Source organism: Nomascus leucogenys, chromosome 8 (assembly GCF_006542625.1).
Source record: "Nomascus leucogenys isolate Asia chromosome 8, Asia_NLE_v1, whole genome shotgun sequence".
Lineage (NCBI taxonomy): Eukaryota > Metazoa > Chordata > Mammalia > Primates > Hylobatidae > Nomascus > Nomascus leucogenys.
Window position 1 is genome coordinate 19,463,922 of NC_044388.1, and position 18,660 is coordinate 19,482,581.

At 39.6% G+C, this 18,660-nt stretch overlaps 1 protein-coding gene across 1 annotated transcript in view; it reads right to left on the bottom strand.

Annotated features, from left to right (window-relative positions):
* NEK11 (NIMA related kinase 11) overlaps positions 1 to 18,660 on the bottom strand; it is a 324,686-nt gene that overhangs the window by 121,964 nt on the left and 184,062 nt on the right. Inside the window, exon 14 of the mRNA XM_030816832.1 lies at positions 12,272 to 12,432. Coding sequence (XP_030672692.1) covers positions 12,272 to 12,432 — 161 coding nt within the window. The remainder of the gene's footprint in view (positions 1 to 12,271; positions 12,433 to 18,660) is intronic.

Sequence of the window (18,660 nt, forward strand, 5' to 3'; positions counted from 1 at the left end):
TTATTTCAGGATGTCTGTTAGAGACTCCTAACCCCACTCCCAGGCAGACTGGAGATGTAAGTCTAGAGCTCTGTGAAAATAGAACTGAAGAATGGAAGGCACACATTTAGGAGCTGTCAATCAATAAACACTCTGTAAATGTATAAGGCTGAGTGAGATCCCATGAAGGTGGAACTATGTCTATTGTGTTCACTACCATATACCCAGTGCTTAGACCATTCAAATATGTGATGCATAAATGAATGACCCAAAAAGTAACTCATCTATGTTGCATTTTTAAAAGTGCTTTTTTGAGACAGGGTCTCATCTGTTGCCCAGGCTGGAGTACAGTGGCTTAATCATCGCTCACTGCAGCCTCGACCTCTTGGACTCAAGTGATGTTCCTGCCTCAGCCACCCAAGTAGCTTAGTGCCACCATGCCACCATGCCACCATGCCACCATGCTCAGCTATTTAAAAAATTTTTTGTAGAGATTAGGTCTCACTATGTTGTCCAGGCTGCTCTCAAACTCCTGAGCTCAAGCAATCCTCCCACCTCAGCCTCCCAAAGTGCTAGGATTACAGGAATGAGCCAATGTACCCAGCCCCACCTACTTTTTTTCTGCAAGTTGCATTTTTAAACTATCGTCTACTCTCCCACAAATGGTGTCCAGAACAGCCCTGAAAAATGTCACTAAGTTACAGAAACCAAAACACCAAGGTGACCTTATCCATCTTCTTCACACTCAGATGTACCTTTCACATCTCAGCTTGAATTCATTAGAAGCCAAGCCCTTGCTTATATGCATTCATAATTCATAGGAAGGCAGAAGATGCCGTTTAGCACAAAGCCATAGGACAGAGCTGATGGCACCTTTGTGAGGGCTTCCCTGAAATCAGTAATCTAATATCGTAACTCCTATCTCACTACTGATGGTGGCCTTCTGCCTTAAAGTGTGTGCACTGATAGGAACACAGAGCCACATCTGCAAAACTCAAACTGCCAACAAGCCCCCACAGCTCCCATAAGACTAAAAGCCTCTTTCGCTGAATTCAGAATTGCTGAAACGTGACTGTCAACATGTCCACATTTCACTGCTAATGCCTTGTTTACTCTGCATTATTAAAACCTTCTAACTGCAGCTGTCTCTTATTAATGCCTAGGTTCTCGGCAAGTCAATGCCTGTGGGATTGCTTTAGGGTTTCAAAGACATTCATAGGTATCCAATGACAGAACTCTTAAGACATTTAGAATTATGGTTTAGAAACGTAAAGGATAAAGAAATGAAAAAAGAAAGCGGGGCTGATAGAACAGCAACATAACACCTACCCAAAACAGGGCAATGGATTTTCCAGGAACTGGTGAGGCCTATACTCCCTCTGCAACAATCCATTTCTAGAATTCCAGCACAGTGAAAGAAAAGCTACCTCTAATCAATCCTTCCACTTGCTCTTTATTAACTACTTAATCTCTTTCCACTCTATACATACAATAGCCTAGAGAAGAAAGTCCTGCAATTTAAGGGAGGTTTATTGCCACAAAAAGACAAAAGAATTTTTCAGTCCAAAAGATAGTCATTGTGATACACAGTTGTTTATTGCAGATTTCTATTTTTAACTCTAGTTCTAGCTTTACTTTTATTTAAATCCCACAGAGTAAGTGAAAAATGTAGCCCTGTGATTTAAACATGATTTTAAATCATCAGCTCATAGTCCATTTTCACACACTTTGGAGCTGTCACTTAGGTCCCAAGAATCTCCTTTTCTTCTCCTTTACCAACTTCTACATTAAGTTCTATACTTACTCCAAATTCCTAAAAGTTGGTACAATGAATATTTGCTGGTTTAAACCCCAGCTCTGGCCGGGCGCGGTGGCTCACGCTTGTAATCCCAGCACTTTGGGAGGCCGAGGCGGGTGGATCACGAGGTCAGGAGATCGAGACCACGGTGAAACCCCGTCTCTACTAAAAATACAAAAAAATTAGCCGGGCGTGATGGCGGGCGTCTGTAGTCCCAGCCACTCGGGAGGCTGAGGCAGGAGAATGGCGTGAACCCGAGAGGCGGAGCTTGCAGTGAGCCGAGATCACGCCACTGCACTCCAGCCTGGGCGACAGAGCGAGACTCCGTCTCAAAAAAATAAAAATAAAAAAATAATAAATAAACCCCAGCTCTGTCATTGGATGGGGTAATTTAGGTCAAATTAGTTATTCTGTCTGTTTCATAGTCTTCTCATTTGTAAATGGGTGAGAGATGTTAATTGCATCGAGTGCTGTGAGTATGAATGGGATAAGGCATGTAAAGGGTTTGGCACAACACCTGGATGCTGCAAGGTAGCTCTGTCTTATTATGACTGGTGTTTTCCCAGAGATGGCATAGACCCCTGTGCCTTCAGATTACCAGGTTATGTGGGAACAATGCACCCCCAACAATGGCCCCCATGTGTCACAACCTTTTCCTCCCAGGCTGGACACCATGAAATGGTATTTACTCTCCCTGTCTAGGTGAATGAAATATTCAGAAAATTAAAATAAATTTCTGATCACAAAACAGTTGGATGGGACTTGTATTTTTCTGTCTGCCAACACTGTTTAGGATGGTTTTCATATTTTTTGCAGGGTTTCTGCGCACCATATGGTCAGGGCACCTCAGCTCTGATGATAGCTAGGGAAATAGGGATTAAAGTAAGGTAGTGGAAGGAGAAGATTGTTGGAGAGAAAAGCACTAGAGGGTCCGTTGCAACTAGTCTTATCAGCTGTGTCTCACCACTCTCACCCCAAAGTTCCAGGAGCAGCACAGCAGAGCACAGGGCATCTCACAGTGAAGGTCACCGTCCCTTTATTTGCCCATTGACCTGTGGACCTCTGATCGGCCACCAACAAGGGAGACCGTGGGGCTGGTGACCTCACCATCTTCACACTGAAGGGAACACTCAGATGCTTTGCATTCCTGCTCAGATTTGCTTTGCCCTTTATTCACCCTATTGCCTTTCTCCTTTTTCTCCATGCTTTGGTATTGGCATGAAAAATGTAGGTGTGATCCTAAACCCTATAATGGACCTAATTTTAAAGACTTAATGTCTAAGCCTCCTACAAAGCCCATAAACTCACACATGTACCCCCTGAACCTAAAATAAAGGTCAGAAGAAAAAAAAAGAAGAGCATATCACATTGTTAAGAGAAGTAAGTGACATAATGTTAAAAAAAAAAAAAAAGCCCACTGTGCTGTATCCCACAGCAAGGTTTGACTGGTCCTAATATGACTAGCAATGAGCTATGCTTTGATCTGGACAAGAAATGGGAGAGAGAGAAGGGGGAAGAACCATGATGGAAATGAGGACTGGGATGGGGGTAGGGGTGGAAATTGTCACCTCAAAGTCTCTCCTTTGAGCAACACACAGTTTACAGAAGGCCCATCACCTAGAAGGAATGACACACCAAACTGGGAGTATCCACTAACACTTTAGCAAGGCCGATTGCTTTACAGCCTGGGACGCAGGCCAGCAGAATGCTAATGGAAAAATGATCGACAAGCTGAAACAGCTGGGAGTCTGCTTTTTAGGACTGATGACCTCTAAGGTCGATTTAAGACAAAAAATATTTCTTCCCAAGTATGAAGGTAAATTAATTAGGTCAGATCATGTAAAAATAACAGGCAAATAAGTCCCACTATTGGGACTCAACAGTTCTGGCAACTTATTTTAAAAAAGAAAAGGACATAGTAGGAGGAGGTAAATCTGTATCCCATAACAGATGAGAGATGTTGGGTCTTTTTTGTTTTACTTTTCATAACTCAGCACTCTTCCTGGAACTGGTTTAAATTTTGCCTCGTACATAGCAGTCATTCTGTTTAGTAAAAAGGTCTTGCCGGAGTACCAGATAATGCAATGGCCCTACAGCTATTCCATTGCACCTTATGCATTTACTCTATCATCAGTGGAGGAGAAGCAATTCTAATTGTTGTGTAGAAGAAAGACTGTATAAAGCAGAGGCTAAAAATAAAGGCATACAGTCCAGTTCTGCTACTTACTAGCTGTGTGGTCTTGGAGATGTAACTTAATTTCCTTATGCCTCAGTTTCCTCTTGTGTGAAGGTAGGATGTCACAAACAGTCTCATCTTTCAAGGGACCTAGGTTTTAAAGTCAGCACTTGAAATATCCTCCACTGCTGTTTCTTTTTTGAGCAAATGAAGTAGCTGATTTGTACTTAGGGACTAGATTGTGTGAAAAATATGTATCTTCAATACTGGAAGTCTACAACAATAATTCAAAGCAACAAGAGGCTTACAGTCTGAGAGATGCAGGAACTGAGATGCAGTAGAGGGACTGGATTTATATCTCTCATTTTGATGCTGGAGCATTCAGCAGAGTCACATGAAATCTCTAATTCATGATCCCTTCCTTTCCCCTACCTTCACCTTCTCCTTCTCCTTTATCTCTGCCTTCTCCCTTATTTGAATTCCAGCCAGTTAAATTCTAGTTTGATGCAGTTCATCTAGAATATATGCATCAGAGTTGTTGCAAGATTTAAATGAAATAATACACCTGTGACAGCCATGAGATATGCCACTTACAAGTTCCTTCAAGATAGATCCTGCTGCAAGGAGCCTAGTGATCTGACAGCCCTCGGCTACAACACCTTCAGGATCCAATGCAGGGTCCACGCTGAGGCCCTGCTATTCCCAGGCAACTCCCAGGCAATGTAAGCACTATGGAGAAGTTAGGGCCATGCCATTCTTTCCCAGTGCTGGACTCCAGCAACAGACCTTGTGCTCCCTCTTGGCCAGGCCAAGCCTTTTTCAGAATCGCAGTGCAGCCTGAGGCTCTCATCCAATTGCTCCCTCTCTCTCTCTCCCTCCCTCCCCCCTTCCCTACCTTCCTTCCTGCCTGCCAGCATGCCTGCCAAGGCTTTATCAGAATTGCGCTGCAGCCTGAGGTTCTCATCCAACCAACCTTCCTTGCTTCCCTCCTTCCTTCCTTCCTTCCCTTCAAATATATCAGTATGGTTTAAGACTCCTCCCACCTACTTGATAGGAATTTCCTTTTTATTTCTAATTCTGTCTCATCACCTGCTCCTGGAGCACCTGAACTGACACAGCATGCAAAGTACTAAGCATAGAATGAAGGTTCTGGAAATACTAGCCATTACTGTTACCATTACTACAATCTGATTAAACTAATGACTCAACTAACAGCAGGAACTCTTGGAGGCACCTACCATCATGACAATCAGATCCAAGGGACCTCAGCAGAATCTCAGGCCTTGCCTATCACATATCCAGTTCTCTGCCCCTGGGACAATGTTCCAAGCAGAAAATCAATTGTTTTTCCTAAGAATTTCAAAACCTCTGAATGATTTGGGGAAAAAACATTGAGAATTTCAGAATTAACTGGAATAGTGGAACTCTGCTGCCTTTCATCTTAGGAAGAACAAACACCATAGTCCTGAAGAGCCTTCTTAAAACAAGCCTCAGTGAGAGCCACATTCATTAAACAAGGCCCTTCCAAGGACGATTTGTGTCGAGTCGTTATTGTCCACCTAGTATGTGTATTACTGGATGCATCTGAGCCATTTATTAGTCTTGGAGAGAAAAATGATAGTCAAGGCAGCAAAGGAAAGACAGAAGAGTCTGTGAAAACACTCGCCAGCCTGCAGCCCTAAGCCATGTCCATTAGAGCGCATAAAACACTTTTTAGTGACAGGTCGCACAAATGTTGTGGAGAACCCTGTTATGATGGCAGCTATAAACTCAATTCTCCTGAGATCTAAGATGCTGGTTCCAATTCAGTGACCACAGACTTGGCAGAGGAGCCATCAACAATATGATAATGGCTTGTGATAAAGATTTTATTGATGCTGTGCTTATCACGGCAGAGAAACAGTTGGCAATCAGCAGCAATTAGGTGCTTAATAAAACTGCTTTAGAGACACTGCTACTGAAAAGATTGTCATGGGTGGCACAAAGAACTCAGCAATCAATCTCAATGAAGTCCATGGCTGTGTTTCTTTTTGAAAGCACAGCTTTCATCAAAATAACTATGTGACTTTGGCTCCATCTAAAGGAAGGGGAATCAACTTTGATCTGATTACACACAGAGAAGGCATTGGTATGACGACCACCTAAGCAGACCCTGGCACACTCAGAGGTCCAGGGCAAGACCAGGGAAAGGGGAGAAAAGGCCAATCTGAGAGATGGCAGTAGGTCTCTCTCAATTCACAAAGTTGACCATGACTGGGTTCTGTAGTGTAATTTGTATGTTGCTAATGAAAATAACCTGAAAGGGAAGAGTCCACACTCATCACCTTTGGGGAAAGAGAAACTATACTGAATTACTAGAAGAAAACAAATGGGGTTGTAATTACCTGTCTCTAATACAAATTACTCTACTGTGTAATTGTTTTTGCTACTCTATACAAATTACTCTATTGTGTATTGCTTTTGCTACTATAGAATGTATATTGACCTAGAATGGACTTAGCAACACTTCTGTTTCCCTTATGCCAAGTCCATTCTAGGTCAATATATATTCTACAGTAGCAAAAACATTGACTTGAGAATGTGACCAATGTGGGCCTGAGGCATGTGTCTGATCCTTTCCTAGCTACGTGACCACAGGAAGGCTACATCTCTCTCAGAAACTCAGTTTCCTCAATTAGAAAATAGGAATAAGCTAACTACCCAACAGGGTTTGTAAGACAAAATACCATCATGTATGTGAGAGGCTGTATTTAGTCTGTTCTCACACTGCTAATAATGACATACCTGAGGCTGGATAATTTATAAAGAAAAAGAGGTTTAATGGACTCACAGTTCCACATGGCTGGAAAGGCCTCACAGTCATGGTGGAAGGTCAAAGCCATGTCTTACATGGCAGCAGGCAAGAGAGAATGAGAGCAAAGTGAAAAAGGAAACCCCTTATAAAATCATCAGATTTCGTGAGACTTATTCATTACCATGAGAACAGTATTGAGGAAACCACCCCATGATTCAATTATCTCCCACCATGTCCCTCCCATAACACATGGGAATTATGGGAGTTACAATTCAAGATGAAATTCAGGTGGGGACACAGCCAAACCATATCAGAGGCCTTAGCATCTTGTCTCAATAGATTACTTAAAATCAATCACAATCTGTCATGTAACATGTTATAGACACAAAACCCAGAGAACAAAACTGCTGCCCTTATATTTATCATCTGCCTTAAGACTAATAAGAAGGAATTACACACATACCAGAATCTCTGGGACACATTCAAAGCAGTGTGTAGAGGGAAATTTATAGCACTAAATGCCCACAAGAGAAAGCAGGAAAGATCCAAAATTGACACCCTAACATCACAATTAAAAGAATAGAAAAGCAAGAGCAAACACATTCAAAAGCTAGCAGAAGGCAAGAAATAACTAAAATCAGAGCAGAACTGAAGGAAATAGAAAAGCCCTTCAAAAAATTAATGAATCCAGGAGCTGGTTTTTTGAAAAGATCAACAAAATTGATAGACCGCTAGCAAGACTAATAAAGAAGAAAAGCGAGAAGAATCAAACAGATGCAATAAAAAATGAAAAAGGGGTTATCACCACCGATCCCACAGAAATACAATCTACCATCAGAGAATACTACAAACACCTCTACGCAAATAAACTAGAAAATCTAGAAGAAATGGATAAATTCCATGACAAATACACCCTCCCAAGACTAAACCAGGAAGAAGTTGAATCTCTGAATAGACCAATAACAGGCTCTGAAATTGTGGCAATAATCAATAGCTTACCAACCAAAAAGAGTCCAGGACCTGATGGATTCACAGCTGAATTCTACCAGAGGTACAAGGAGGAACTGATACCATTCCTTCTGAAACTATTCCAATCAATAGAAAAAGAGGGAATCCTCCCTAACACATTTTATGAGGCCAGCATCGTCCTGATACCAAAGCCTGGCAGAGACATAACCAAAAAAGAGAATTTCAGACCAATATCCTTGATGAACATTGATGCAAAAATCCTCAATAAAATACTGGCAAACCAAATCCAGCAGCACATCAAAAAGCTTATCCACCATGATCAAGTGGGCTTCATCCCTGGGATGCAAGGCTGGTTCAACATACGCAAATCAATAAATGTAATCCAGCATATAAACAGAAGCAAAGACAAAAACCACATGATTATCTCAATAGATGCAGAAAAGGCCTTTGACAAAATTCAACAACCCTTCATGCTAAAAACTCTCAATAAATTAGGTATTGATGGGACGTATCTCAAAATAATAGGAGCTGTCTATGACAAACCCACAGCCAATATCATACTGAATGGGCAAAAACTGGAAGCATTCCCTTTGAAAACTGGCACAAGACAGGGATGCCCTCTCTCACCACTCCTATTCAACATAGTGCTGGAAGTTCTGGCCAGAGCAATCAGGCAGGAGAAGGAAATATGTATTCAATTAGGAAAAGAGGAAGTCAAATTGTCCCTGTTTGCAGATGACATGATTGTATATCTAGAAAACCCCATTGTCTCAGCCCAAAATCTCCTTAAGCTGATTAGCAACTTCAGCGAAGTCTCAGGATACAAAATTAATGTACAAAAATCACAAGCATTCTTGTACACCAATCACAGACAAACAGAGAGCCAAATCATGAGTGAACTCCCATTCACAATTGCTTCTAAAATACCTAGGAATCCAACGTACAAGGGATGTGAAGGACCTCTTCAAGGAGAACTACAAACCACTGCTCAATGAAATAAAAGAGGATACAAACAAATGGAAGAACATTCCATGCTCATGAGTTGGAAGAATCAATATCATGAAAATGGCCATACTGCCCAAGGTAATTTATAGATTCAATGCCATCCCCATCAAGCTACCAATGACTTTCTTCACAGAATTGGAAAAAACTACTTTAAAGTTCATATGGAACCAAAAAAGAGCCCGCCTCATGCTACCTGACTTCAAACTATACTACAAGGCTACAATAACCAAAATAGCATGGTACTGGTACCACAACAGAGTCATAGATCAATGGAACAGAACAGAGCCCTCAGAAATAATGCCACGTATCTACAACTATCTGATCTTTGACAAACCTGACAAAAACAAGCAATGGGGAAAGGATTCCCTATTTAATAAATGGTGCTTGGAAAACTGGCTAGCCATACGTAGAAAGCTGAAACTGGATCCCTTCCTTACACCTTATACAAAAATTAATTCAAGATGGATTAAAGACTTACATGTTAGACCTAAAATCATAAAAACCCTAGAAGAAAACCTAGGCAATACCATTCAGGACATAGGCATGGGCAAGGACTTCATGTCTAAAACAACAAAAGCAATGGCAACAAAAGCCAAAATTGACAAATGGGATCTAATTAAACTAAAGAGCTTCTGCACAGCAAAAGAAACTACCATCAGAGTGAACAGGCAACCTACAGAATGGGAGAAAATTTTTGCAACCTACTCATCTGACAAAGGGCTAATACCCAGAATCTACAATGAACTCAAACAAATTTACAAGAAAAAAACAAAAGTGGGTGAAGGACATGAACAGACACTTCTCAGAAGAAGACATTTATGCAGCCAAAAAACACATGAAAAAATGCTCATCATCACTGGCCATCAGAGAAATGCAAATCAAAACCACAATGAGATACCATCTCACACCAGTTAGAATGGCCATCATTCAAAAGTCAGGAAAAAACAGGTGCCGGAGAGGATGTGGAGAAATAGGAACACTTTTACACTGTTGGTGGGACTATAAACTAGTTCAACCTTTGTGGAAGTCAGTGTGGTGATTCCTCAGGGATCTAGAACTAGAAATACCATTTGACCCAGCCATCCCATTACTGGGTATATACCCAAAGGACTATAAATCATGCTGCTATAAAGACATGCACACGTATGTTTATTGCGGCACTATTCACAATAGCAAAGACTTGGAACCAACCCAAATGTCCAACAACGATAGACTGGATTAAGAAAATGTGGCACATATACACCATGGAATACTATGCAGCCATAAAAAATGATGAGTTCATGTCCTTTGTAGGGACATGGATGAAAGTGGAAAACATCATGCTCAGTAAACTATCGCAGGGACAGAAAACCAAACACCGCATGTTCTCACTCATAGGTGGGAATTGAACAATGAGAACTCATGGACACAAGAAGGGGAACATCACACTTGGGGACTGTTGTCGGTTGGGGGGAGGGGGGAAGGACAGCATTAGGAGATATACCTGATGCTAAATGACGAGTTAATGGGTGCAGCAAACCAACACGGCTCATGGATACATATGTAACAGACCTGCACATTGTGCACATGTACCCTAAAACCTAAAGTATAATAATAATAAAAGATAAAAATAAAAATTACTTAAGAGCAAGTTAGAAAATCTCACTTTAACATTAAGGAGTTTTGGCAGTATTATAAAGAGGTACTGGATACCTTGACTGAGTAACTTCATAATAATAATAGCTAATATCTCATGAAGTATTTTATTAAATTCTGAGCATTATTCTAATTATTTTATATTGATTACTTCATTTAATCCTCAAAACCACTCTATCAGGTAGAAACCATTATTCTCCTACTTTACAGATTAGAAAACTGAGGCACAGAGAAGGTTAGTAATTTGAACAAGGTCATGCAAAGCGCAAGTTATGAAGATAGATGCAAGCAATCTGATTTCCAACCCTATATTCTAACTGCCAAAGATGGATATTCTGAGACTGGAAAAATTGTATTTCCTGACCTAGGAGCTGTTTGCCATATAGTATTTTATTCATGTGGTTCTAAATCTGTTTTATTTTCTTAAAAAACATTTCTAAGTGACAATATTAGTAGCTAATGCTTTGACCAAAAATTGAGCACTGTATTTTGCATATCATGTGTTTTGCAACCATAGGCCCAGAATGAAGGCTCTGTAATGTTGCAATAATATCTGTTACAGTTGTTTATGACAGTGGCTCAGAAGGTAGTAGAAATTATATTTTCAATTTGTGGTAAGAGGTGCTGTTGTTCTCCAGATTCCGTTGGAAAAAAATGGGGAAACGGTATAAGCAAGGTTTTTATTTTGGCATTCTGAATCCCCCCTTTAGCTGTATTTTTCTCAAAATGTATTTGTTTTTCTCTTCATGTATTTGTCTCCTAAATTATCTCTCTCTAGTCCTTTCTCTTTATCTCTTCCTCCTCTTTATCTCATCCCTTTTTTTGCCTGGCCCCATACCTGTACCCTACTAGTTCCCTTCTCCTTGCCTCTCTCTCCTAATATCAAATTGGAGAGCACTTCTTACTGCTTTTATTTATTGAATATTATGATACATAATCTTTATTAAAATGGTTGAATGGATTTAAGTGGCTGAATGGATTGAATATTATGATACATTGCATAATCTTTGTTAAAAATGGTTGAATGGATTTTTGGAGTAAATCATCTTCACTCCAAAAATCATCTCCTCTAGCTGAGTCTTCACTCAGTTAGGTGCCCTTTGGTAGACTTTTATTTTAGTAGCTGCATGGTTCTCAGTTAATACAAGCTTCTGTAACTCATGGAAGTTTAGGATTGGAAGGTAAGAAGAAAAGAAGGTATGTATGTACACTGCCCAAAGCTTTCCGCTTTATCTTCAAATGCCTCTTGCGTTTTATTCCTCTCTTGCAGACACCCAACACTGAAAGCACATGTCAGGGGTGTTTCTTGACCTATGGCCCATATAAGGCTTAATCTTGCTATAGTTAAAGAGATCTACTACAAGGGCATAGGGCATATACTCAGAGAGACCTCACCACTTAAGCAAGAATGTGTCCTGAGAGGCTAAAAGTAGCTAGAAAGATTATCCCCTAAGCCCAGGATCTTTGGTTCTGATCCCCAAAACTAAGTCAGTCTTTACAAATTTGTATTTGCATTCAATTTGTGAATATGACCCCAAAATATGATTACCAGACAGAAAAGTATATAAAAAATCCCATTCTCTCTGCTAAAGAGATACTTGCATTTTTTAATTCAATAGCTGTATACAAAGCCCTCCTCAGTGTGCAATGTGGTGTGTGCCATCTCCCAACCCCCGAATAAGTGCAGCGTACTCCAGCTCTTCCCCCATCAACATGGTCCAGATCAGATTCTCCAAATTCCATAGGGCCTGCCTGCCTCTGGACCTTGAAAAGCCAGACTTACCACAAATAGCTATTATAATAACCCTAGTCCCCGTGTCCCCAACTTCACCTTATAAGGCTTTCTTTCCTCTCTGGGAGAGTCCAATCAGTACCTTAAACAGTTCCATGGCTTCTGACGGGGAGCGTCACATACCTGTTGGTTTGTTCTGTAAGCAGGCTGGGATCCCTCATTCCTGATTTCTTTCTCTGGTCTTTCTAACGCTATTTCTTCTTCCTCCTCATCACTCTCTTCACAATAGGAATCAAATGCATCAGTGTAGTACTCTTCAGCCACAAGTGGGTCTTCTGGGATCTCTGAAATAATGAACAAACGACAGTCAGATACTACCAGTTATTAAAATTATAATGAGGTAAGAATACCGTATCTTTTCACAGGGATGTATATTTTGCTTGCACTGACAAAGCTTCCATGGAGTGTAGAGCTGAATCTCAGCTTCCTGAAAGTATTTGGTTGAATGTAATAAACACCCAGCAAAATAAAACCAGTAGAGGAAAGGAGAAACATTTCCATTAGCAACTACCTTTTGAAGGTAAGAAAAAAATCATTAAACAAGAATAAATAATATGCTTTAACATTTTGACATTGGGAGGCATGAATCCTTATTAAAAATGAGGAAATTTAGGAGCAAAGGTAGGACAAGATGTCCTGGCTGAAGGGTCCTATTACACAACACACATAAAGTTTTTAGCATAGGAAGTTGGAGCAAAACTACCACAGCATTTTTCCTAGATATTTCTTTTGTTAAAAATGTTACTGGTAAGACCAAACAAGATGAATAGGATATATAGCACCATCATTTTGGCAAGCTGGGAAAAACACAATTCTTTTCTAACAGGTAATGATGGCTTTTGAGATGGAGTTCACTCTGGTGGGTCGTACTTACTCAACCTTACATTCAGCACTTATTTTAAAAAAGAATACCCACTTAAGCTGATGACAATAAGCATCTACCCAAGCTACTTGATGCAACACTGTTAGTAACTAGAATAAAGTTGGTGTTTATAACAATCTTCAGTGAAGAAAGGCCATGAATGGATCACAAGAAAGCATAACAATATAAACTCTAATTTACTAATGGGGGCCTAGAAATAAAGAACTACCCAAACAACTACCCTTGGGCCAAGGGAGGAGAAAATTATAATACTCAGCTGCAGCAAAACAGTAGGCATTTTAGACTTTGCACCATATTCAGACTTAAAATTAAAATTTTTCTTCCAAATTGTAACACATTATTTTTCAATCTATTGTTGCTATTTCTGGGTCTAGTGGGAAAAATATAAAATTTGGGGTCATAAAATCAAGGCTACAATCTAGCTCTTCCACCTTTTAGATGAAAATTTGTGCAAGAGACTTAAACTCACAGAGCTCCAATTTCTGTGATAAAATTAACATAAGTGTAATCTAGTAGAGTGGCTGCTGAGACTTAGTAATAGAATTCTCATGAAAGCATCGGTATGCAGGGAAGTTTCATACAAATGTTCACTCAATTTCCATGTCTGTACAAATGGGCTTTTCATTAAATGAGTCCAGAATCCTTCAAAAGTAAAATACTTAATGGATGTAGAATTCCCTGGAAATAGAAGATGTTAAAATGTGTTTGTTATCTATGGTTTCCCACTAAAACATAAAAGGCTGCTGTACAGTAGAATAAAAATTAGCTCAAAAGACAAAAATTACATATATTCAAAATTGCCTTTGCCAGTTCCTTAGAAAGCAGTGTACTAGGGATCTCATACCTTCTCTCAGCAATTTCAACCCAGCGTATTTTTTTTTTCACATCAGTTCAGATCACTGATTTTCAGCTGAGCATCAGATGAGATAGAATACTGTTATGGAGAAGCCATAGTTTTTATTATTTTTATTATTTATATTGAAATAATATATATTATTTTTATTAAACGTGGCTTCTAGTCATTATATCAAGAAGACACCTGCACGTGGCTGTATGTACATGTATATATATAACATACCTATACACGTATGTACATTCATATAGAACTTCAATACCTTTTGCGTACAAGTGGTTTTTGGTTACATGGGTGATTTTGTAGTGGTGAAGTCTGAGACTTTAGTGCACTCTCACCGAGTAGTATACACTGTACCCAACATGTAGTTTTTTATCCCTTACCTCCCTCCCACCCTCCTCCCTTCTGAGTCTCCAAAGTCCATTATACCACTCTGCATGCCTCTGTGTACCCATAGCTTAGCTCCCACTTATAAGTGAGAACATATGGTATTCGGTTTTCCATTCCTGAGTTACTTCACTTAGAATAATGGCCTTCAGCTCCATCCAAGTTGCTGCAAAAGACAGTATTTCATTCTTTTTTTAATGGCTGAGTAGTATTGCATGGGGTATATATGCCACGTTTTCTTTATCCACTCATCAGTGATGGGCAGTTATGTTGGTTCCATATCCTTGCAATTGTGAATTGTGTTGTGATAAACATAAACGTGCAGGTATCTTTTTGCTATAATGACTAGAAGCCATGTTTAATAAAAATCTTCATTTTACTTACACTGAGAATGACAAGAGAATCACAGCATGAGAAATGTGTGAAAACTAAAATCCCCTGAGAGATCTCCAGTTCTGCCATCAAGTAGGGGCATGTGCTTGCTGAGTGGAATGAAAGACAGAACCATATGATGTCTTCCTTCTCTTGCCCACCCTCAACTCTCCCTGAATCTCTGTGTCTCTTTCTCTGAGTTGTCCATTCTCCCTCTTTCCCCACTCTCTTTTACTTCCTCTCCCTCTCCTTGAGTCTCTTTGTCCCTTTGACAGTTATTCATTCTCTCACTCATTCATATTTTTCCCTCTTGCTCTCCCATTTTTTTTTTCTTTATCTTCATTCCTCCTTGTCCACTCCCTTGGCTTTCAAACTATGATACGGTAAGAAATATCATTTACATTGTTGCCCAGTGCACAGAAATATGCTTATATATGTATGTATATAAATATCTTTATAGTCAAAACAAAAGTTTCATACATCAAGACCTACTTACCCAAACTACATATGACACACTCTGGTGTTTTTCATTCTGTTCGATTATTTTTTTTATGCTGGTTGCAACTCACTAAACTGACCTCTCAACCTGCAGTTTGAAAAACACCCCAACCTAGCTAGAGAGGCCAACATTCAGAAACAATCCTTTAGAATGCTGGCTTTGGCATAAAAACAAAATCTGCATTTAAATCAAGCCTCTAGCAATAGCTCTGTAATATTGTGTTATTTAAGCTTCCTGCACTTCAGTTTTCTCATCTATAAAATAAAGATGATAATATTCATCTCATGGAATTGTTGTGAACATTACATAGTATAATGGATGCAAAGTATGTATCAAACAAATGTTAGTTACTATTGGAAATAATAAGGCAAACACTCAGTAGTTTTTCCGGTAATACCCAACACCAGGAAGAAATAACAGTCATGCATCACTTAACAATGAGGATATGTTCTGAGGAATATGTCATTCAGGTGATTTCATCATTGTATGAACATCATAGAGTGCACTTATTACAAACCTAGATGGTATAATCTACTACACATCTACGTTTATATGGTATAGCCTATTGCTCCTAGGCTACAACCCTGTACAGCATGTTACTACACTGAATACTGTAGACAATTGTAATACAGTGGTATTTGTGTATCTTAACATTAAAAATGTAGAGTAAAAATATAGTATAAAAGATTTTTTAAATGGCACATCTGTACAGGGCTGTTACCATGAATGGAGCATGCAGACCTGGAAGTTGCTCTGGGTGAGTCAGTGAGTGAGTGGTGAGTGAATGTGAAGGCCTAGAACATTACTGTACACTACTACAGACTTATAAACACTGGACACTTAGGCTACACTACATTTATAAAAAATGTTTTCCTTTCTTCAATAATAAAATAAGCAGCTTACTGTACGTTTTTTAAACTTCTAGACTCTATTGTAGTAACACTTAGCTTAAAACACAAACACATTGTACAGCTGTACGAAAATATTTTCTTTTTTTTAATATCTCTCCTAACTAGGAGATAGTCAATAAGCATTCTTTCTTTCTTCTTCTTTTTCAACTATTTTGTTAAAAATAAGACACAAACACACACATTAGTCTACTGCTACGCAGTGTCAGGATCACTGATACCACTGTCTTCCACCTCCACATCTTGTCCCACTGGAAGGTCTCTGGGGCAGTGACACACACGGAGCCTCCATCTACTGTGATAACAGTGCCTTCTTCTGAAATACCTCCCGAAGTACCTGCCCAAGGCTGTTTTACAGTTAATTTTTTTTTTAGTAAGTAGAAGGAGTACACTTTAAAATAATGATAAAAAGTATGGCAAGCCAGGCATGGTGGCTCACTCCTATAATCCCAGCACTTTGGCAGGCCGAGGCAGGCAGATCACCAGAGGTCAGGAGTTCGAGAACAACCTGGGCAATATAGAGAAACCAAATCTTTACCAAAAATACAAAAAATTAGCTGGGTGTGGTGTGCACACCTGTGGTCCCGGCTAACTGGGAGGCTGAAGTGGGAAGATCACTTCAGCCTGGAAGGTAGAGGATGCAGTGAGCCGAGATCGTGCCACTGCACTCCAGACTGGGTGACAGAGTGAGACCACACCTCAAAAAAAAAAAAAATATAGTAAATACAAAAAGTAGTAACGGTCATTTGTTATCATTATACTGTACATAAATATATGCATTACACTTTTATATGACTGGCAGTGTAGTAGGTTTATTTACCCAGCATCACCACAAGTATGTGAGTGGCTATGTTGCTCTGCAATGTTATGATGGCTATGATAGCACTAGGTGTTGAGAATTTTTCAGCTTCATTAATGGGACCACCATTGTACATGCAGTCTGTCATTGACCAAAAGATTGTTATGCAGTGTACGACTATATTAGACAATTGCAAATATATACCCAAGTTTAAAATATTTATTTTAAATAGAATAACTTCTCAAAATCCATACTGAACCCAACTGAAATGGGCAATATGGAACCTTGCCTCTCTCTGGTTTCCTTTCTGTGGACTCCACAGGAACCCACAGGCATTTCACCACACTGTTCACCTCCCACTGTCCTTCCTGTCCACTGATTCCGTCAAGGTTTCCTTCAAGCAGCTCAGAGGAAACCTCTGCAAGGGGGGTTGACAAATATGTTCTGTAAAGGGCTAGATAGTAAAAAAAATTTAGGTTTTGCAGATTACATGGTCTCTGTCACAACTACCAAACTCTGCCTTTGTAGTGTGAAAATAGACAATACATAAATGAATGAGTGTGGCTATGTCCCAATAAAACTTTATTTACAAACACAGGCAGCGGACCAAGTCATATCTCCACAACACAGACAAATCTTTCTTTTGTTAAAATACTAAGTTCCTCTTCCCAAAACGTAGCTCATTGTGTACAGACAGCCTTAGTCCCTTTCCCTCTCCTACCTAGGATTTCCTCCTAGAATGGGAAGAAGGAAAGAAGTGGCCAGGGAAAAGTGCCATTCTGCCACCTAAGTTGTGAAACAAACTGGAATGAATCTGTCTCCAGTATTTCTTAAGTAAGCACCACTGATTTGGTGCTGCCCACAAAAGGATTCATTTTCATTTTCAAAGGGAAAAGTCAAAAGAAACGTAAGTCCATTCTAACTATGTTTGTCAAGCCTCATGTTTTTCATACATAGACCCCATTTGAAGCTTGTTAGCCTAAGGTTCCTTTCTCCTGTCACTAAGGGGAAAAGAGTCTGATAAATAGCTTTAATTTCCTTGCACTCTGAAGTCAGCCTCATAATGGGTATACTGGAGTGGCATTCCAGATCTTCTGTATGCCGGGCAAGCAGTAACAGAACATGTTTATGAAGGAATTCAATAATGGCTGCACGAGTTTGGACACAGATGTTTCAAATCCATGCTGGAAAAACGAAGACATCACCCTGTTCCAGGAGAATGATGGCCTTTATCAGATCCTTCAATTAAGACCCAAATAAATGCCTTTCTCTAAGACTTGTGTGAGCATCAGGATCACCTGTGGGCTTGTTAAAACGGATCTTTGGGTCCCACCCCAAGACTTGTTGATTCAGTAGGTCTGGTGTGGTACCTGAGAATCTGCATTACTCACAAGTTCCCAGGTGATGCTGATGCTGCTAATTTGGAGGCTGCACTCTCAGAATCACTGCTCTAGAATGGGACTAGTTCAAATAAGAGTATACACTATAATAAAATCTAAAAGATTTTATACTATTTCTACATATTTCAACATTTGTATCTTAAAGACAAAACGTAAACATAAGAAAAACTACTTTAGAAGAGCTCAAGTTGCTGTGCTATTAGTTGTCTAAATTACTTACAATCTCCATGGAGGTATAAGTAATTGAACTACTCCCATTTTGTTGATAGAAAAGAACAAAGCTAAGGGTGAGCAGCCCAAAGTTATAATCTTTATATTTGTGTGCATTTTACAGTTTAAAAAGCACGTTGATATACATTTGATACCACAAAAATTTGATACCATTTGATAGCACAAAGATACCATTTGATC